This window comes from Aegilops tauschii, chromosome 5 (assembly GCF_002575655.3).
Source record: "Aegilops tauschii subsp. strangulata cultivar AL8/78 chromosome 5, Aet v6.0, whole genome shotgun sequence".
Classification (NCBI taxonomy): Eukaryota; Viridiplantae; Streptophyta; class Magnoliopsida; order Poales; family Poaceae; genus Aegilops; species Aegilops tauschii.
This window is the reverse complement of record NC_053039.3, coordinates 311,771,404-311,794,195: the sequence shown is the minus strand read 5'-3', so window position 1 is coordinate 311,794,195 and position 22,792 is coordinate 311,771,404. Positions and strand designations below refer to the sequence as shown.

General features: G+C 52.1%; 1 protein-coding gene across 1 annotated transcript; it reads left to right on the top strand.

The window, feature by feature from the left end:
- The first annotated feature begins 2,486 nt into the window (after window positions 1-2,486).
- LOC123494149 (receptor-like protein kinase At5g59670) lies at window positions 2,487-3,870 on the top strand. Its single transcript, XM_073499066.1, has 4 exons — window positions 2,487-2,546; window positions 2,665-2,718; window positions 2,791-3,177; window positions 3,275-3,870. Exons 1-4 carry the CDS (start codon window positions 2,487-2,489, stop codon window positions 3,596-3,598), a joined length of 825 nt encoding a protein of 274 aa, XP_073355167.1. The 3' UTR covers window positions 3,599-3,870.
- Window positions 3,871-22,792: the final 18,922 nt, after the last annotated feature.

Here is a 22,792-nt window from a genome sequence, read left to right as displayed (position 1 = left end):
TGTACACCATGTTTCATCTTGATTGTATCGTCGTGCAAAAATCAAGCCGTCTGAAGCGCCTAGCTTATCCAATGTAAGCGCCTAGCCAACCGGCAAGGAGCGCAGGCGGCGGCGAAGGGCAGTGACACTGTGTCGCGTGGCCGCCTAGTGCGTCTGAAGCAGCTCCTGAATCCTGATGCATCATAGCTTGGGCCTCCTACGGTGTTGTGGCACGTTGCCTTGCCACCTCGTTGCCCTCAAAGTGTTTGACAAAATGACGCTTAATGTTGTTCAACTAGAAAGCAGGTTTCGCCAATAGAATGATACGTAAGCTTTGTGTATTTGAGAAAAAAGAAAGCAGGTTTCACCAAACCACGCGCATCGGACTAAGGAAGCGGCAGCACAAGAAAAAACCTGCTAAAGTGTCTGAAGTGAATTGAATGCTTTCTCCATTTTACCTGTCCTTTTCTGTTGGCCGTGCTAGAGTTTTCCCATTTGAATGGCTAGATATTTCGTATAATGTACATGCCTCTGTCAAATATAGATATGTTTGCCTTATACCAATTTATATGTTTTAACATAATCAATGATGCTTGATTAATTTAGATAGTATAACCCTGATATGCGGGAGCTCCTTTTAACCGCCTGTTTTAGTAATATGATGATAGATTAGCCTGAGGAATCAGAACCTACATAGTTCCATTTAGCATCTGAAACATTGTTTTTATGTGTATGATAAAAAAAATCATGACCCCCTCCCTCCTCATTTTTGTAATGTAGTCGACGCCATCATGTGTATCAAACTTGAGTATGGAGTAATGAAAAACTGGATGGGTGATCCATGTTTCCCAACCAAATATGCATGGGACGGCGTGAAATGTAGCAGCACAACTGGTAACGCTACGAGGATAATATCTCTGTGAGTTCTTTTTAAATGGTCTGTTATGTTCTACTCATATATGTAGCCATTCCCTTATGTTGAATGGTAATTTCCGTGCAGAGATCTCTCCATTAGCAGTTTGCATGGCGTGATATCTAATAAATTTGCATTGCTCGCGGCGCTCGAATATTTGGAAGTATCAGTTAATAGGATCACTATTCTATATAGAATTTTTAGTTAAACTATTATTTTTTAAGGAAAAAAGTCCATTTACTACCCTGAATAAAGTGGGTGGTTCACTTTACCCACTGATCTATTTTTCCGCTTCTTTTACCCCCCCAAACAAAACCCAAACCGGACAAAACACCCCCTCGGCTGGTTTTTCTCCACCCGCTGCTGATGTGGCACTAGTCAACGGCGGTTTTGACCTAGGTGGGGCCCCCTTGTCAGGGTTCTCTCTCTCTCCGCGGGGTACCCTGCTCCGCCACCGCGCCTTGCCGCTGCTCGCCCTCACCGCCACTACTGCGCTGCTCGTCCTGCTGTTGTTGCCGCCGCCCCTAGCGCATTTGCCACGCCTCGCTACACTCGCCCACACCCGCTCGCCGGCCACCTGCACCTACCGAGCTGCTCTGCTGCTTGCAAGCCCCCTCCCCCCCCCCCCCCCGGCCGCACCTGCGCGCGCCTCCTCTGCTGTCGTGCTGCCCCGCCGCTGCGCCCCGTCCGCGCGCTCGCCTAGCCCGCGACGTCGCTGACCGCAGCCGCCTGCCTATGTCGGCCGGTGCCCGGCCGCCCCTTCCCTTCCCGCGCCGACGCCGGACCGTGCCCGAGCCCCCGCGGCTGCCGGCTCCTCGCCGCGCCGCTCAGATCGCCCGCCGTCCGTCCTGCCCCGCAGCCCCTCGCCGCCCCTACCGCATGCCCGTGGCCGCTGCGCTTGCCCGCGCGTGGCCGCGCCGCGCCCAACCACTTCCCTGTCGCCAGAGTGGCGACGCCTACAGCCTCCGCTCGCTTTAGGCGCTCTGCCCATCCCTTCGGTTGGTGCGAGAGAGAGAGAGAGAGAGAGAGAGAGAGAGAGAGAGAGAGAGAGAGAGAGAGAGAGAGAGAGAGAGAGAGAGAGAAACCTGACAAGGGGCCCCACCCAGGTCAAAACCGCCGTTGACAAGTGCCACATCAGCAACGGGTGGAGAAAAACCAGCGCGGGGGGGGGGGGGGGGGGGGAGGGTGTTTTGTCCGGTTTGGGTTTGTTGGGGGGTAAAAGAAGCGGAAAAATAGACAGGGGGTAAAGTGAACCACCCACTTTATTCAAGGTAGTAAAATGGACTTTTTTCTTTTTTAAGTGGGTCAGTACCTGGCTCTACCAAGTTATCCTTCCCAAAAGGTTACTTTAGTGGATAGATTATTTATAATTATTACTACTAAGCAAGACAAAATTACTAAATGTCTAAGTTGCGTACTACTTTGTGCAGAAATTTGTCAGTCAACCGTCTGAATGGCTCGCTTCCAGATTCCCTCTGTAAAAATAATGCAGGATCTTACGTTTTCAGGTTTGGGTTTTCCTGTTAACCTTTTTTTCTATTAATATGCGTCCAAATGTGAAATGTGGAGTGTTCTTCTTTCTGCGATCTTACACATGTACGGATGTAACAAATTTAAGATTGTCTTCCACACCAAATACTCTGAACTGATTGTAGTAAGTAATTTAAGGTATGAATCTGATCAAGACATGTGCAACCAAACAATTAGCCCGTCTTCATCGAGAAATAGAACATCTATCATATCTATTTCAGTATTGGTTCCTGCACTGGTAGTGGCTGTACTTGTCATTTCATATCTGGTCTGGAGGCAGAAAAGAAAGCCTAACAGTGAGTGTGCTCTTATGGTCTTATCTTCTATAACATGTATCAATGGGGATTATCATGGTTTACCATATTTAGTATTTATGTTATATCTATCATTTGCACGACCAGTTTCTACTCGTGATCCTGCCACAGGCAGAACTTGTGGGAGCTCCAGTTAGTAGGAAAGGTCACAGGGAGCACCTGGAAAATACTGAGAATCGCCGATTCACATACAAGGAGTTGGAGAAGTTTACAAATAAGTTTGAAAGGTTCATTGGACAAGGAGGTTTTGGGCTTGTATACTATGGTCGTTTAGAAGACAATACTGAGGTTGCTGTCAAGAACTCAAGATGCGTTGAAAGGTTCATTGGACAAGGAGGTCTTGGGCTTGTATACTATGGTCGTTTAGAAGACAATACTGAGGTTGCTGTCAAGATGTGTTCTGAGTCCTCGTCACATGGACCCGATGAGTTCTTAGCTGAGGTACCAATTTTGATCACCTAAAAGACATTAGAATTTTGCCGGTGGGATTCCTGACAAATTAAGAGATTATCGTCATGTTCTCTCTCTCGTTACCTAGGTTCAGAGCTTGACAAAGGTGTATCACAGGAATCTAGTATCATTGGTTGGTTTCTGCTGGGAGAAAGATCATTTGGCACTGGTTTATGAGTACATGTCTCAAGGCAATCTTTATGATCATCTGAGAGGTTTGTCCATTGCAAACGTAACCACTGATTACGTGATTAAGAGAGAACAACTGTGTAGCGGTCTCAGATCGCATACAATTTCTGTGCATTGTTCAAGACATTGTCTCAATTCCGAAGTAGTTTTCGGCTATCTACGTCTCTACCTTCTGCAGTGCATGCATATTTCTAGAGGCTGCGTGACAAAGAGAAAGTCTTGAACTATATTTTGTATTAATTTCAAGCACAAAAGAGCGAACTGAAATTACAAATAAAATTTTGCAACAATTCTGAAATAATAGTGCCCCTTTCGATCCATATTAATTGTCGTTGATTTAGTACAATCTTGTACAGCGACAAATAATCTGGATTGGAGGAAGTAAAAAATTCATAAAAATCCGAATTGTTTTCACAACACACATGAATGAATGTTCTACTTCCGTGCAATTTTTTACAATAAATAACATTCAATAGGTCAGTGCAAAAAAAAAAGGAACACAATCAACTTTCTGAAAAAGCTCACTGTTGAAGCATTTTGGGGTTTCTGTTTTGCTTTTTCTACCCAAAGTACACGAATGTGATTTCTTCAATAAAATTTATATGTGCGAAGAAAACTCAAGAATGTTTGTCTACATTTTCTTATATTGATTTTTTATTTATTTTTACGTGAATGTTACTTTCGCCTTAGTAGCAGCTAGACGTACATATAGCTGATGAACACTGACAAATCCCAAATCAGCCAGGAGTTTCCTAAATCGGCTCACTGTTCTTGGACCTTTAGCGAACACAAGCTAGCAGCCAAGATGATGCCGCAATTTCCCCTCTGATCCACGAACTCGCACCTGCTCGGTCAGCAAACAGGATTTGAGCGCTGGGCCGCTGATTTGGTTGAGGTCGAGACCAGCAGGCAGGAATTTGCACCTCAATTGACTTAGCCATGGATCTCTCTTCAACGTGACACAGGATTTTTTATATGTTTTGGTCTCAACCTTGGAGCTCCAATTTTATTGATCCTACTTGCATTGGGGGCATTGTGCTGTATTTCAAATTTGTAGTGCTGTCATAACTCTTTTTTTTTTGCGAGTAGTGCTGTCATAACTCAACTTGTGGTTTAATTATGAGGTCCCAGAAGTATAATTTGCAAATGAAAAACATCAATAATTCAACTCTTTCTCATCGTATTGCAAGTTGAGGCACTAAATTTTATGTAGTGGTTCTGTCCGAGGTCGCACGACGGAGTTTGATCCTCCAAATTGCAATGTCAACTAATAAACCAGAGCCCGTCCGACCAATTCCCGTGCGAGTGTGGTCATTTTCAATTATGTCATTCATCGTTCATTTTACCCGTCATCCAAGAACTAGTCAGTGCACACCACAATATCGTCGTCTTCAAGCATAAAAACAATAAACATGTACATATGTCAATATGCCGTGTCAATCTGAATCTTCAACTGCTACTGCTTATATCACATAGATGGCCCATCACATTTACAAAATAAAGGTTGTAAGGGCATCTTCAACGCCGACCATCAAACTGCCCATATACATTCGAACGTGTTGTATCATCCAGCACGGACCTGTATCGGTCCGCTCGGCGCTCCGGGCGTGCTTTTTCTCACAAACCGGAGACAAACTAGGAGAGCTTTGCACGTGTCCGGACACTACCACACCCGCGTCTGACCGCCCTGGCCCACCCAACAACCCTAGCGCCTCTCTCGCGCTTTCCTTCTGATGCACACGCCGCTTCCTGCGCCGCATCAATGCCGGCCCGGAGCACAGAGTGGCTGACATTGATGCCGCGGTGTGACCGCCGCTGGCCGACGTGACCTCTCGGGAGTCGCCGCTTCAATGCGGACGCAGCTTCCCGAGAAACCAACTCCAGCTGTTGTGCTGCATTGAAGCCGCTCACCGTCCGTTCGCATGGCCTGGCCGAGGCTTTATAAGCCGTGTTGCGGCACCGTCCACATCGCGATCTCTCTGCTCTTCCTCCTCCTCCTTCCCTCCCTGCCCCACTTCCTCCACAACTCCAGTGATAGGCAAGTCATGGGTCAGGCGGCGGTTGAGGGAGTCCTGGATTAAGGGGTCCTCGGGTGTCCGGGCTATGTAACATGGGCCGGACTGATGGGCCGTGAAGATACAAAGCAGAGACCTTTCCCCGTGTTCGGATGGGACTCTCCTTTGCGTGGATGGCAAGATTGGCGTCCGGATGTGTAGTTTCCTTTCTTTGTGAACCGACTCTTTACAACCCTAGACCCATCCGGTGTCTATATAAACCAGAGGGTTTAGTCCGTAGAGGCTATCAGAATTGATATAGGCTAGACATTTAGGGTTTAGCCATTACGATCTCGAGGTAGATCAACTCTTGTAACTCCTATACTCATCAAAGTCAATCAAGTAGGAAGTAGGGTATTACCTCCATTAAGAGGGCCCGAACCTGGGTAAACATCGTGTCCCCTTTGTCTCCTGTTACCTTCGATCCTCAGACGCACAGTTCGGGACCCCCTACCCGAGATCGGCCGGTTTTGACACCGACATTGGTGCTTTCATTGAGAGTTCCACTGTGTCGTCAGCAGAAGGTTCGATGGCTCGTTCGATCATCAACAACGATGCTGTTTCCGGGGAAACTTTCCTCCCCGGTCAACTTTTTGTGTTCGGCGGCTTCGCTCTACGTGCCAATTCAATTGGTCACCTTGAACAGATCGACAGCTACGCCCCTGGTCATCAGATCAGATTCGGAAGTCTGAATTACGTCGCCGACATCCAAGGAGACTTGATCTTCAAAGGGTTCACGGCCTCGACCACCGAAGGAAACCCATTGGATCCGTCATCAGGCACTGTTCAAAGACCAACTATCATCCCTGCCCTGGCCTTAGATCCGAGGCAGACTACTTCATCCGAAGATGGGTATCTGAAACCCACCGGACTCTCTCCTACTATGGAACTTTCCTCCGGAGACCCGGAGTCAACTATGTCTTCGGCGAGCCTGGAATCAAGTAGGACTCTCCCTATCGTCGGAGAGCCGAACCCGCCTCAGGATGCAAACTCCGAACTCTCAAGGTCCGCATCTAGTAAGCACAGCCTGGCAGAATCTGCCGTGCCTAGCCCTGCAGGTCCTCGGTTCCCTGTCCGGCCTTCGCTCTTAAACGAGGCCTTGGACTTAATGCGATCCCTCGCCATTACGGAAGTATTGCCTCCGAACTATGCCCAACCCGGACTAGGGGCTGAGAGCGGGGAATTTTACGTCCCACCCACCACCCACTTAATAGACACTGTCGAGGATTTGACCGACATGCTAGATTATGCCTCCGAAGACATCGACGGTATGGACGACGATGCCGGAGACAAACAAAGCCAAGACCCGCCATTCACCGGGCGTTGGACGGCTACCTCCACATATGATGTGTATATGGTGGATACACCCAAAGAGGACGACGACGAAGGCAGGAAAGATCCGAGTGAGGACAAGCCTGCGGACACACCACCGAAATGTCGACGTCAGCAGCACCGCTCAAAATCATGTCGCGAAAAGGACAATAATACCGGCACCGGAGACAATAACACTCCAGACAACGCCGAATATCCCGAAGACCCCGTCGAGCCTACGTCCGAACAGGATGATTGGGAGGAGGGACAAGTGAACCCCGACGAGCTGGTCGGGAATGAGGATTCGGAAGATAGCAACTACCTACCGATCTCCGAGGATGATGTCAGCCTCGGCAACGAAGACTTCATCGTGCCAGAGGAACCCCTGGAGCAAGAGCGCTTTAAGCGTCAGCTAATCGCAACTGCGAGAAGCCTAAAAAGAAGCAGCAACAGCTCCAAGCCGAATAGGATACCCTTAACGACAGATGGACCCAGGTCCTAGCTGCCGAAGAATACAGCCTCGAGCGCCCAACAAAGAGTTATCCGAAGCATCGGCTACTACCACAATTTGACGACGAGGCCCTTGAGCCAATACCGTCAAGATATGACTGCGCCGATGAACCAGACCGACCACCACGTTGGCGAGATAAAGCGGCTACTTACGCCGAACACCAACCTGCACCACCTCGTCGAAGAGGCAAAGAGGTAGCGGCTCCAAGATACACCTACGACCTACGACATGACCTGGACATTAGAGCCGGCCAAACTAGATCAATCTATGGATCAAGGGGGCGTGCCCCAACGTGAGAAGACGGCCATCAAGCTGGCGCGATAGGCATAACCTCACTCGGGCTGAAAACCAAACACTGATGTCATCCGAACTCCGTCGTGACGTTGCCCGATACAGAGGCGCCACACACCCCTTATGCTTTACCGATGAGGTAATGCAACACCAGTTTCCAGAAGGGTTTAAACCCGTAAACATTGAATCATACGACGGCACGACAGATCCCGCGGTATGGATTGAGGATTTCCTCCTCCGCATTCACATGGCTCTTGGTGACGATCTCCACGCCATCAAATATCTCCCCTTAAAGTTGAAAGGACCAGCACAGCACTAGTTAAACAGCCTCCCAGAGAACTCCATTGGTAGCTGGGAAGATTTGGAGGATGCCTTTCGAGATAACTTCCAAGGCACCTATGTCCGGCCTCCGGATGTCGATGACCTTAGTCATATAGTCCAGCAACCCAGAGAGTCAGCCCGCAAACTCTGGAGTAGGTTCTTAATTAAAAAGAACCAAATCGTCGACTGTCCAGACGCCGAAGCCCCCGCGGCCTTTAAACATAGCGTCCGTGATGAATGGCTCGCTCGACACCTCGGCCAAGAAAAGCCGAAGTCCATGGCATCTCTTACCGCACTCATGACCCACTTTTGCGCGGGAGAAGACAGCTGGTTGGCTCGTAGAAGCAACAGTACCAGCGACCCTGGCACCTCCGAAGCCAGAGATGGCAACGGTAGGCCACGACGCAACAAACACAAGCGTCGAAGCAACAATGAAGATACCGAAGACACGGCGGTCAACGCCGGATTCAGTGGCTCTAAATCCGGTCAGCGGAAGAAGCCATTCAAAGGAAATAAAGATGGTCCATCCAGTTTGGACAAAATACTCGATCGGCCTTGCCAGATTCATGGCACCCCTGACAAGCCTGCCAATCATTCCAATAGAAATTGTTGGGTCTTTAAACAGGCCGGTAAGTTAAATACCGAACATAAGGGGAAAGGGCTGCCAAGCGAGGATGATGAAGAGCCTCGCCCACCGAACACAGGGGGACAAAAGAAATTCCCCCCTGAGGTCAAAACAGTGAACATGATATATGCCACGCATATCCCCAAGAGGGAGTGCAAGCGCGCACTAAGGGACGTCTACGCCGTAGAGCTTGTCGCCCCTAAATTCAACCCGTGGTCGGCTTGTCCGATCACCTTCGATCGCAGGGACCACCCGACCAGTATCCGTCATGGAGGTTTGGCAGCCCTGGTCCTTGATCCAATCATCGACGGATTCCATCTCACCCGAGTCCTCATGGATGGCCGCAGTAGTCTTAACTTGATTTATCAAGACACGGTCCGCAAAATGGGCATTGACCCAGCAAGAATCAAGCCTACTAACACCACCTTTAAAGGAGTGATACCCGGCGTAGAAGCCCGCTGCACGGGCTCAATGACATTGGAAGTAGTCTTCGGTTCGCCGGATAACTTCCGAAGCGAAGACTTGATCTGACATTGTCCCCTTTCGCAGTGGTTATCACGCACTGCTCGGACGAACCGCCTTCGCTCGCTTCGTGGTCCCGCATTATGTTTACTTAAAGCTCAAAATGCCTCGACCCTGCGGCGTTATCACAGTAAATGGAAACATGGAGTGCTCCCTCCGTATCGAGGAGCACACTGCGGCCCTTGCAGCCGAGGTACAGAGCGGCCCTATCAAGCCGAACACTTCATCGGCCATCAAGCCATCGGACACTGTCAAACGAGTCCGGTCTACCCTGCAAAACGACAGCTTGGTCCATCCAGAGCTGGACTAGCAATTCTGCCTCCGTCAGTCCCCTCATCTAATCATGGTTTATGTACCGCGTGTGCACAACTATGCACTAAAAATACCTTGGGCAAGGACGGAGGCACACGGAGGACAAGGGCCATAGTGCGGCTCGGCCCTATTCGAACCTTAATCTTCTTCTTTTGCTTATTTTTTCTCTTTTCTCTCATATTTCAGGTTCTTCAAAACCTAAATCACTTTTCGGTGGTACAAGGGCCCTTTCACAGGCCCCTTTTATATACACGATCGTCGATCCTCTCAAAGGATCCTCCACCAAGGCAAAAAGCGACGCAGACGTGCGGCAGGGTGTCCAAAGGATCTTCAAGACCACCTTTTCTTCTTTAGGACCTGTATACAGCTTTCCCTTGTTTACAAATTCTCGGCATGTAAAATAGCCTTGATGCTTTTGGCATTCTCCGTAAGAGCACGTTTTGACGTATCAGCCAGAGCATAATGGAAACAGTTTTGTCCAACTCTATTCGGTATTGGTTTATTTCATAATCTGTATTCCCTCTTCACATCAGATTGGCATATACATCTCGGCATGATTTAAAATGCCAGGGGCTCTATTCGGCCACACATATTTAAAAAAAACTCCGAACACTCTCAGAGTATACCTCGGCATCCCGAATACTGCATTATATGCATCGACTCCGAATCATGTCTTTGGTCAATAGTTGGGTTCCTGGCTCCTGTAGTTACTACCTTACGTTCTGCTTGTTCGGCTAAGGTAGTAAAGAGAGAACTACTGCGATTGCGTTTCCGGTTCGTCTGGTCAAATGCCTCAGTAGAGAAAGCCGAAAACTGACTGTCATGATAAGGCGAGAGCTGGTCAGTAGTTCGGCGACTTGATATAAATCTCTTGCGATTTTTTCCATCTTATACGAAGGACTGGCCTTCATACAGTCACGCGCCTAGGCTTCCTAGTTGGGATAGCCGCATACGCACCAGGGGCTAATTGATGGCAACTGGAACTACGTCGGTATTTCCCCGGAGAGGGAGGGATGATGTAGCACAGCGACGGTAGAGTATTTCCCTCAGTTATGAAACCAAGGTATCGAACAAGTAGGAGAACCACGCAACACAACGTAAACAGCACCTGCACACAAACAACAACACCTCGCAACCCGACGAGTTAAAGGGGTTGTCAATCCCTTCCGGGGTACGACGCCTCAAGATAGGCAAGTGGACGTGAGGTAAACTGTAGTAGATTGATAGATCTAACGCCAAATAAAATAAATAAAGATAAAACACAGCAAGGTATTTTTGTACTTTTAGTTTAATAGATCTGAATAAAAATGCAAAGGAAAAGTAGACCGCAAAGAAAATATATGAGAAGAAAGACCCGGGGGCCGTAGGTTTCACTAGTGGCTTCTCTCGAGAAAAATAGCAACGGTGGGTAAACAAATTACTGTTGGGCAATTGGTAGAACTTCAAATACTCATGACGATATCCAGGCAATGATCATTACATAGGCATCACGTCCAAGATTAGTAGACCGACTCCTACCTGCATCTATTACTATTACTCCACACATCGACCGCTATCCAGCATGCATCTAGTGTATTAAGTTCATGGAAAAACGAAGTAATGCAATAAGAACGATGACATGATGTAGACAAGATCCGTTTATCTATATGGCGGTAGATATAGACCCCGTCTTTTTATCCTTAGTAGTAATGATACATACGTGTCATTTCCCCTTCTATCACTGGGATCGAGCACCGTAAGATCTAACCCACTACCGGGCACCTCTTTCCATTGCAAGACAAATAGATCAAGTTGGCCAAACAAAACCCAAATATCGGAGAAGAAATACGAGGCTATAAGAGATCATGCATATAAGAGATCACAGAAACTCAAATAACTTTCATGGATATATATGCGCAAAAAAAAACTTTCATGGATATAAAAAGATATGACTGATCATAAACTCAAAGTTCATCAGATCCCAACAAACACACCGCAAAAGAGTTACATCATATGGATCTCCAAGAGACCATTGTATTGAAAATTCAGCGAGAGAGAGAGAGAGAGGGAGAGAGAGAGAGAGAGAGAGAGAGAGAGGGAGAGAGAGAGAGAGAGAGAGAGAGAGAGAGAGAAAGCCATCTAGCTACTAACTACGGACCCGAAGGTCTACAAAGAACTACTCACGCATCATCGGAGAGGCACCAATGGAAGTGGTGAACCCCTCCGTGATGGTGTCTAGATTGGATCTGGTGGTTCTGAACTCTGCGGAGGCTGGATGAATATTTCGACACTTGTTCTAGGGTTGCTGGAATATTTTGGTATTTATAGAGCAAAGAGGCGGTCCGGGGGGCACCCGAGGCCCGCACCAGGGCATGCCTGGGCCTCCTGGCTCGCCCTGGTGGGTTGTGCCCCCCTCGAGGCACCCCCCAGGTGCAACCAGGGCCCATTGCCTTCCTTCTGGCCCATAAAAAATCATCGTGGAGTTTCGTGGCATTTGGACTCCGTTTGATATTGATTTCCTGCAATGTAAAAAACATGGAAAAACAACAACTGGCACTTGGCACTATGTCAATAGTGTAGAGAATGATTTGGTGCATCGATAATTGATTGATCGTGCACTAGGCACATATATATAGGTACAAGGGGTGCGACCGGTATCTTGTCTCCTAAGATACACGTACATACAGAGGGAGACAGATACTACAGGTACTGCATACAGAACCCGGACCTACGTACATGTACACATGTTCAACACCCCCCCTCCCCCCCCCCCCCCCCCCCCCCCGCAGTCGAAGCGTCGCCGGTGACGCAAAGACTGGACCGAAAGCCCTCGAAAGTCGAGGTGGGTAGTCCCTTCGTCATCACATCGGCGAACTGCTGATCGGTGGGCACATGGAGAACACGAACACGACCAAGTGCGACGTGCTCCCGGACAAAGTGGATGTCGAGCTCAATGTGCTCGTCCGTCGGTGATGGACAGGGTTGGCAGCGAGGTACACCGCAGAGACGTTATCACAGTAGACGAGCGTCGCCTTGGTGACCTCACATAGCAACTCCTGGAGTAGCTGTCATAGCCAGGAACACTCCGCGACGGCGTTAGCCACGACCCGATACTCGGCCTCGGTGCTCGATCGTGAGACCGTGGGTTGTCGTTTAGACGACCACGAAATCAGAGAGGGTCCGAGGTAGATGCAGTAGCCGGAAGTGGATCGTCGAGTGTCGGGACACCCAGCCCAGTCGGCGTCAGAGTAGGCGACAAGGCTGGTGTCTGGCGAGGCCGTCAGGGTGAGACCCATGGCTGTGGTACCACGGATGTACCGAAGTATACGTTTCACGAGAGCCCAATGGGTGTCACGAGGAGCATGCATGTGAAGGCACACCTGCTGGACAGCATACTGAATGTCCGGACGCGTCAGTGTGAGGTACTGAAGCGCACCGATGATGGAGCGGTAGAAGGGAGCGTCGGACGCTGGAGAGCCCTCGACGGCGGACACCTTAGCCTTCGTATCGACAGGCGTGGAAGCAGGCTTGCAGTTAAGCATGCCCGCTCGCTCTAGAAGCTCGTAGGCGTACTTCTGCTGGTGCAGGAAGAAGCCAGTAGCCCGGCGCACTACCTCAATGCCGAGGAAGTAGTGGAGAGCCCCCAAGTCCTTGAGGGCGAACTCTGTGTCGAGGCGAGCTGTGATCTGCTGAAGAAGCGCCGGCGAGGACGCAGTCAGGATGATGTCGTCGACGTACAGTAGGAGGTACGCCGTGGTGGGGCCCTGGTGGTAGACAAACAGGGAGGCATCGGACCGTGTGGACCGAAGCCCCTGTTGCTGAAGGAAGGTCGTGATCCACTGGTACCAGGCCCGAGGTGCCTGCTTCAACCCGTAGAGAGAACGGGAGAGCAAGCACACGTGGTCCGGATAGTCGGTGTCGACGAAACCAGTCGGCTGCTGACAGAACACCTGCTCGTCGAGATGGCCATGCAAGAAAGCATTAGACACATCGAGCTGGTCGATAGGCCAAGCGCGAGAAACAACAAGTTAGAGAACAGTGCGAATCGTGCCCGGTTTAACGACCGGGGCGAAGGTGTCGGTGAAGTCCACGCCGGCGCGCTGGCGAAAGCCGCGCCCCACCCAACTCGCCTTGTAGCGCTCGAGAGAACCATCGGGGCGAGTCTTGTGGCGGAAGACCCACTTGCCAGTGATGACATTGGCACGGGGTGGCCGCGGGACAAGCTGCCACGTACGGTTGCGCTGCAGGGCGTCAAACTCCTCACGCATCGCAGCTAGCCAGTTCGGATCCCGAAGGGCTGCGCGAGCGGAGGTGGGGAGCGGGGACGACGTCGAGGTAGAAGCCGCGCATGCGTACTCGTCCGATGAGTAGCGCGTGCTGGGACGCAGGGTCCCAGTCCGAGCCCGAGTGACCACACTGGTGAGGGGTGCGGCCGCGGCGACGGGAGCCGCCGAGGGAGCCACGATGACGGGGGCCACGGCAGGGGCCGCGGCGGGGCCGGCTGAGGGGGCCGCGGCGACGGGGGCCGCGACGAGGGCCGCGGCGGGGGCGGCCGAGGAGGCCGCTGCGTCGGGGGCCGCTGCAGGGGCCGCAACGCCAGGGGCCGCCGGCGCGGGGAGCGCGGGCAGGGCCGAACCCGGGGCGCGGCTGGGCGGTCCACCGGAAGACTCCGAAGGTGATGGTACCTGCTGAAACGGGAACATGAGCTCATCAAAGTACACATGCCGCAAAGTGAAAACGCGGTGGGAGACTAGATCATAGCACCGGTAACCTTTGGTGTTGGGAGGATAGCCAAGGAAGATGCAAGGGAGTGATCGGGGCGCGAGTTTGTGAGGAGCAGTGGACGCGGTGCTAGGATAACAGAGACACCCAAAAATGCGAAGACCATCATAAGATGGAACCGCACCGAAGAGGAGCTGGTGAGGGGTGTAGTTCCAGCGGGAACGACAGGGGCGAATGTTAATGAGGAGGCTGGCGGTCGCGAGCGCGTCCGGCCAGAACCGAGCAGGCACGTAGGAGTGGAAGAGCAATGTGCGGACACAGTCATTAAGCGTGCGAAGGACGCGCTCGGCGCGACCATTCTGCTGAGACGTGTAGGGGCAGGTGAGGCGAAAGATGGTGCCGTGGGACGCAAGTAAATTGCGGACGGCAACGTTGTCAAACTCCTTGCCGTTGTCAGTTTGCAAGGCGAGAATGGGACGACCGAACTATGTGGTGACATATGAATAAAAAGCGGTGAGTGTGGCAAGAGTGTCGGACTTGCGACGGAGAGGGAAGGTCCACACATAATGAGTAAAATCATCCAATATCACCAAATAGTATAAGTAGCCCCTGTTGCTAGCAACCAGGGACGTCCAAACATCACTATGCAATAACTGAAACGGAAAGGTGGATAGACTCGCTAAAGGGAAGACGAACGTGCTTGCCAAGACGACAAGCCTCACAAGTGTGATCATCGACCTTATTACATGAGAAGGAAAAACTCTGAAGAATCTGACGCATAATGGTGGAGTTGGGATGACCGAGACGGGCATGCCAAAGATCGACACTGGCGGCGAAGGCGGCGGGGCGATGGGTGGTGGTGGCACCGGAGGGATGCACTGGATAAAGCTCGTCCGGGCTATCACATCGGTGGAGCACCATCCGTGTACGGGCGTCCTTCACAGAAAAACTGATATCGTCAAATTCAATAGTTATAGGATTCTCACGAGCAAGGCGACGAACGGAAACAATATTAGTGACTAAGTCAGGAGACACAAGAACATTAGACATATGCAGACATATGACCGACGTGAGTAATGGGTAGGGAGGAACCGTTACCAACGGCGATACGGGTGGGAGTATGAACGGGAGTGGCAGATGTGAGGTTACCGGGATGAGCAGTCATGTGAGCAGTGGCACCCGAGTCCATGTACCAGTCACCACCGCCACCATAGGAGCTCGGTGACGGGGCGGAGTGCAGTGCAGTGAGCAAGGCCGGGTCCCACGACGGCGGCACCTGAGGAGGGTATCACCCTCCGTAGGCCGGCGTGGGAGCAGCCCCAAAGGCCGGAGTGGCGGCGGCGGCGCCGTAGGCGGGCGCGGCCTCATAGGCCGGCGGGGGGGGGCACCATAGCCGCTGTAGGGAGCGGCGTTCTGCGCGGCGAAAAGGGCCTGGTGACCCGCCGGGCGGGGCCCAAGGATGCCCGGAGCCGGAGCCCGAGGGACCGGCATGGAGTACGCGTGGACGACGCTGGTCCACGGGTTGGTGCCGTACGTCCATGGGGAGTCACCTGCTGCTGCTGCTGACGAGGGTCCCCCAGCGCATGTTGCTGCTTGCGGCCGCCCCCGCGGCGGTTGCCGCGGCACCCGCCACCCGGCTGCTGGGGGCAGCGGGAGGGGCGGGAGGCGCGGGCGGGAGGGGGAAGTACCCCGGAGGCGCTGGTGGCGGCGGTTGCTGGCGCGGCGCGGGTGGGGCGGTCGGTGGAGGGGCGCCACGGGAGGTGCCAGCGGCGAGGGCGTGGTGCTGCACACGCTTCTTGACCCCCTTCATCCGGCGCTCCTCCAACCTCAAGTGCGCCACAAACTTGAGGAAGGAGGGCTTCGGCATCAAGGTGAGGTTAGAGGCGGCGTTGCCGAAGTCCTCGTTGAGGCCGGCGGTGAGCGTGCTGAGGAGGAGGTCGTCGTCCACCTTGGCTCCAATGTCTCGGAGCTCATCCGCCAACGTCTTCAGGCGGCGGCAGTAGTCATCAATGGACTGTTCATCCTGGTGACAGTCAAAAAATTCCTGCTGCAAAAAAACGCGGCGCTGAAGCTTGTTGTCAATGAAGAGGCCGTTCAGCTTGACCCACAGGGCGCGGGCGTCGTCGCCGGCGCTCACGACGGTGTGGAACAAGTCCTTGGAGATGGTGGTGAAGAACCACCGGATGATCGTGGTGTCGATCGCGGTCCACTCGGCGTCGTCCACCATGGCGCGGGAGTCCACGGTGCCATCCACGTGATCCACGAGATTGTTCTCGCGGAAGAGCAGCATGAAGTACGTCTTCCACGCGAAGTACGTGGAGTTGGAGGCGTCGAGGATCACGGGGACGCGTGCATGAACGTTGATGTCGCGGATCTCGGCAGGGTCGACGGCGAAGGGGTTGGAGTAGGTGGAGGCGTTGGATGACATGGCGAGGATATCATGGGGAGGCGGCGCGGCGGCGGGAGGTAGGCGGCGCGGCGGGAAGGGGCGGCGCGGCGTGGAGGGGAAGGCGCGCGGTGGGAAGGTGGCGCGCGGGAAGGAGGGGTGGTGGTGGCGGCTTGGGGCGGCGGCGGGAGATCGCGGCGGCGGCCCGAGGCGGCTGCTAGGGTTAGCGGAAGCTGGAAGATCGACTTGCGATAGATACCATGTAGAGAATGATTTGGTGCGTCGATAATTGATTGATCGTGCACTAGGCACATATATATAGGTACAAGGGGTGCGACCGGTATCTTGTCTCCTAAGATGCACGTACATACAGAGGGAGACAGATACTACAGGTACTGCATACAGAACCTGGACCTACGTACATGTACACATGTTCAACAAATAGGTTAGTACCAAAAAATGATATAAAATGATTATAAAACATCCAAGATTGATAATAAAACAGCATGGAACAATAAAAAATTATAGATACGTTGGAGACGTATCACTAATCCTGGACCCCACAGTCAAACTCCTATGGCTAAGTGAAAGTGATAAAGCCGCATAGTCTGATTGCCCGGTTCGCTGCGCAGACACCTCCTTCACGGACCAAGACGTTGGGTCAAGTGTGATCATGCGCTAATCCGAATACCCCCGTAGCATCTATGTGGGGGCTGAAGCGACGACTGACAAACTCTCAAAATTAATAAACGGACGCACAAGAGGAAAGTAATTTCAGATAAAAGGCACAAATATATTATAAAGCCTTGGTTCATAAAACAACGTTTGGGCAGCCCGGATACATTCACTCAAATATGATATCCTTCGAGCATTGACCCTCTATTAAATGGGCACCCTCTAGGACGTCTTCAAAATACCGCTCCGGCTTGCGGTGGCCCTTACGTTCGGATGGGACCTCGACCGCCACGATGGCGGCCTTCATCTTCGCCCAGTGCATCTTTACATGGGAAAAGGCCATCCGCGCGCCCTCTATGCACGCCGAGCGCTTCACAGCTTCAACTCGGGGCAGGGCGTCGGCGAGTCATTTCACCAGGCCGAAGTAGCTGCTAGGAATGGGTCCGGTTGGCCATAGCCGGACTATGAGGTCCTTCATGGCCAATCCGTACATCCTATGCAGCTCCGCCCATTGCATCATCTGGTTGTTCAATAATGCAGGGCACTCCGGCGTCAGGTACTACGACCAGAAGAGCTTCTCCGTCGTGTGCCCCTCCTGGGCCCGGAAGAATTGCGCGGCGTCGGCAGCACTCTTCGGAAGATCCGCAAAGGCGTCTGGAGAACTCCACAACCGAGTGAGCAAGGCATATCTTTGACCGCCAAAAAATACTCTGCAAAAGAAAGGGCTTACCAGCCGCTATCTGTTCGGCCTGCCGGACCTCCTCACGAGCCGCCCGGGACTCGGACCGCGCTTCTTTCACCTCTTGAAGGTGTTGGGGAACGTAGTAATTTCAAAAAAATTCCTACGCACACGCAAGATCATGGTGATGCATAGCAACGAGAGGGGAGAGTGTTGTCCGACAGCGGAAGCGTTATCACAACGCGGTTGATGTAGTCATACGTCTTCACGATCCGACCGATCAAGTACCGAACGTACGGCACCTCCGAGTTCTACACACGTTCAGCTCGATGACGTCCCTCGAACTCCGATCCAGCCGAGTGTTGAGGGAGAGTTTCGTCAGCACGACGGCGTGGTGACGATGATGATGTTCCACCGACGCAGGGCTTCGCCTAAGCTCCGCAACGGTATTATCGAGGTGTAATATGGTGGAGGGGGGCACCGCACACGGCTAAGAGATCTCAAGGATCAATTGTTGTGTCTCTGGGGTGCCCCCTTGCCCCCGTATATAAAGGAGCAAGGGGGAGGCAGCCGGCCAAGGGGAGAGGCGCGCCATAGGGGGGAGTCCTACTCCCACCGGGAGTAGGACTCCCCCTTTCCTTGTGGGAGTAGGAGAAGGGAAGGGGGAAGGAGAAAGAAGGAAGGGTGCGCCCCCCTTCCCTAGTCCAATTCGGACCAGACCATGGGGAGGGGTGCGGCCACCTTTTGAGGCCTTTCTCTCCTTTCCCGTATGGCCCATTAAGGCCCAATACGAATTCCCGTAACTCTCCGGTACTCCGAAAAATACCCGAATCACTCGGAACCTTTCAGAAGTCCGAATATAGTCGTCCAATGTATCGATTTTTACGTCTCGACCATTTCGAGACTCCTCGTCATATCCCCGATCTCATCCGGGACTCCGAACTCCTTCGGTACATCAAAACTCAATAAAACTGTCATCGTAACATTAAGCGTGCGGACCCTACGGGTTCGAGAACTATTGAGACATGACCGAGACACGTCTCCGGTCAATAACCAATAGCGGGACCTGGATGCCCATATTGGCTCCCACATATTCTACGAAGATCTTTATCGGTCAGACCGCATAACAACATACGTTGTTCCCTTTGTCATCGGTATGTTACTTGCCCGAGATTCGATCGTCGGTATCTCGATACCTAGTTCAATCTCGTTACCGGCAAGTCTCTTTACTCGTTTCGTAACACATCATCCCGCAACTAACTCATTAGTCACAATGCTTGCAAGGCTTATAGTGATGTGCATTACCGAGTGGGCCCAGAGATACCTCTCCGACAATTGGAGTGACAAATCCTAATCTTGAAATACGCCAACCCAACAAGTACCTTTGGAGACACCTGTAGAGCACCTTTATAATCACCCATTTACGTTGTGACGTTTGGTAGCACACAAAGTGTTCCTCCGATAAACGGGAGTTGCATAATCTCATAGTCATAGGAACATATATAAGTCATGAAGAAAGCAATAGCAACATACTAAACGATCGGGTGCTAAGCTAACCGAATGGGTCAAGTCAATCACGTCATTCTCCTAATGAGGTGATCCCGTTAATCAAATGACAACTCATGTTTATGGCTAGGAAACATAACCATCTTTGATTAACGAGCTAGTCAAGTAGAGGCATACTAGTGACACTCTGTTTGTCTACGTATTCACACATGTATTATGTTTCCGGTTAATACAATTCTAGCATGAATAATAAACATTTATCATGATATAAGGAAATAAATAATAACTTTATTATTGCCTCTAGGGCATATTTCCTTCAGAAGGGCCTTGACGAGATTGGCCTCTTGGTCCTTGTTCTTCTCCTCCAAGGCCTCACACTTGCCGGCGGCGTCTTTGAGCTCTTGCTCCACCTCGGTCACCCGCTCCTCATACTGGCGGCGGACGACCTGCTCGGCCTTTAAATCCGCAACCGCTTTATCAGCGGCCGCTTTGCTCACCCTTGCCTGCTCCTTGGCTTGGGCGAGGGCGCTCTTCAGGGTCCCGACCTCGGTCGCACTACCTGCAATAATGATCAAAGCAACGAACGAGCTTAAACTCCGCATTGGCATATCACTTCAGGTATGTGAATAACTTTTGAAACATACCTTGCGCCTCATCGAACCGCTTGTTGATGCGGACGATGTCCTCATCGGCCAGCTTCAGCTTCCGCTGAAGTTCGGACACTTCAGCAGCCTGGGCGGCTGCCGATAACAGGAAGGCCTGTTTATCAATAGACCAGTATGTTACCTCCTGCGATTATTATTTGATCCTCTGTTCGGCCATTTTTCAAAACCGAACAGAGTCTCAGGGGCTACTATCTATACACATGAATATATTTTCATATGAAAAGTGGCTAAGAATATTATATCGCATACCTCGAAGCCTGTTAGCAGGCTGGTGAAGGCTTCGTTCAGCCCGCTCTTGGCGGACTGAACCTTCTCAACCACCACACCCATCAGGGTACGGTGCTCCTCCACGATGGAAGCACGTTGCAGTGCTTCCACCAAAGTGTTCGACGCCTCCGGATTAGTGGAGGCCGCCGTCGGAGTAGGCGCTCCCCCCTCCTTTGAAGGGGGTTGCTCGCTCGATTCCGGAGCCACATGGGTTTCCGGAATGGTGTTCGGCTGGGGCCCGGACTGGTCAGGGCCCCCGTCGTCAATCTCCATGGGGGTTGCACCCCCCATGTTCTCGGCAGCCGAGGCGTTACCCTCTAGCGCCATCTTGGCGGCCTTCTTCACCTCTCCATGGCCCGGAGAGGCCCTTCAGGACAACACCTCGGTGTCATCCGCGGTGGTAGGCGGAGAGGCTCGGGGAGGCGACTGGCTCTCCACCATCTTCGGTGCCAGGGAGTTCCCCTCGGATGACGATTATTGGGGGAGGCCACGGGCCGGACTGCAACACATAACATGATGTGTTACAGTTACAATCATAAAAGACTGGATAGCGTTAGAGTATCCTTTTGCACTTACGATGTGGCCAGGGGCTTTTCCCTGGGGCGCCACGTGGGGGGGGGGTGTTCGGCATCCGTGTCCAAACCGTCCGAGAGGGATACCTTCCCCCTCTTGGACGCCTCCGCCTCCGGGTCTACGGAGGCCGCCCTTTTCTTCTTCCTCCCCTTAAGGGGAGAATCGCTTTCTGCCTCCTCCTCCTCCTCCTCCTTGTCTTCATCTCCCTCATGGGAGGAGGGAGCTTCGGTCTCTCCGAACATCGCGCCCGAAGTACCTTTACGGCGGAGTCCACCTTTGGCCTCCTTGCTCTTCTTCTTGACCTTCTTCTCCGGCGCCTGATACGGCGCTGGAACCAGCATCCTCGTTAGCAGAGGAATGGCTGGGTCTTCGGGTAGCAGAGCTGGACACTTGATCCTCTCCGCGTTCTTCGTCTAGCCCTGATTAATGGATGGAAGGCTCAGCATACCCTTTGATTTATTAACTGAAGTTATGTTCGGAAACTAAATGCTTACCGGGGTGGCCGGATGCACACTGTCTAGGCCGATGTCGTTGGTCGTCTCTGGCCACATCTTCTAGGCCTTGAAGAGCAGCTTCCAGATATCTTCGTGCGTTGTGCCAAAGAATCGCTGCAGGGTTCGCGGCCCTTCCGGATTGAACTCCCACATTTGGAGAGGCCAGCGCTGGCAGGGGAGGATCCGACGAAAAAGCATCACCTGAATCACATCAGTGAGACTGGTGTTCTTCTCTATCATATTTTTGATGCGCTTTTGTAGCATCATCACTTTGTCAGACGACCCCCAGTCCAGACCCTTGTTGGTCCACGATGCGAGCCGCATTGGGGGTCCAGATCTAAATTCAGGAGTGGCTGCCCATGCGGCGCCGCGAGGTTCGGTGATGTAGAACCACTCCTGCTGCCATACCTTGACAGTTTCCACGAAGGCCCCTTTGGGCCAGATGGTGTTGGGGAGCTTGCTCACCATGGCGCCGCCGCAGTCCGCATGCTGACCGTCGACCACCTTCGGCTTCACGTTGAAGACTTTGAGCCATAAGCCGAAGTGTGGGGGGATGGGGAGGATCGCCTCGCACACGACGATGAACGCCGAGATGTGGAGGAAGGAATTCGGGGCTAGATCGTGGAAATCTAGCCCATAATAGAACATGAGACCGCGGTCGAATGGGTGGAGGGGAAACCCTAGTCCGCAGAGGAAGTGGGGGGTAAACACCACTCTTTCGCCGAATTGCGGAGTGGGGATGCCTTGTTTTTTGGCTGGGAGCCTGTGCGCGACGTCCGCAGTCAGGTATCGGAGCTCCTTGACGTCCTTCTCTGTGACGGAGGAGGCCGCCCACTTGCCCTGAGAACCGGATCCGGACATGGCCGGAGAGGTTGGTGGCGGTGGGAAAAGATTGGAGCTTGGGTGCTGGAGCTCGAGGATGGGGAAGTAGAGGAAGGAAGAAGGCGTGGGGTAAAAAAATGGATCTGTATCCGCTTATATAGGCATTGAATATCAAGCGCCCCCCACAAGCCTTAAAACTCACCTGTTCCCAAGGGTCGTGCGAACGACACGGTTGGATTACCCAAACCAGTATTGATGAGGATCCCGCAATAAGCGGACATGATATCTGTTTTGACAAGACGTATGAATAGAGGCCGCGCCTCGAAACGCGAAGCGGGAGGCCAAAAACTGGTTTGATAAAGAGGCCAGACGTGACGTTTCGCCAAAAAAGTTGGCAGTGGTCAGATCTTATTTTGATTAAGTATTGTGCCCTTGTGGTTGAGGGTTGTGACTGTTATACAGAGCCGGATACAGTTCTCTTATTCAGAAGGCTGCTTTAAAGTATTCGGTGGAGGAACCCGCCTTGCAATGTCGAAGACAATATGCGTGCCGAATACATCGCCATTGAAGATTGGTTCAGGGGCTACTTAGGGAGTCCTGGATTAAGGGGTCCTCGGTTGTCCGGGCTATGTAACATGGGCCAGACTGATGGGCCGTGAAGATACAAGGCAGAGACTTTTCCCCGTGTCCGGATGGGACTCT

Excerpts from the sequence above, each read along its gene's own strand:
- LOC123494149 (XM_073499066.1), top strand. The coding sequence starts at position 2,487 with ATGTACGGATGTAACAAATTTAAGATTGTCTTCCACACCAAATACTCT. Across the intron at positions 2,719-2,790 it reads GCAGAAAAGAAAGCCTAACA|TATTTATGTTATATCTATCA; the intron begins GTGAGTGTGCTC and ends TACCATATTTAG. Across the intron at positions 3,178-3,274 it reads CCGATGAGTTCTTAGCTGAG|GTTCAGAGCTTGACAAAGGT; the intron begins GTACCAATTTTG and ends CTCGTTACCTAG.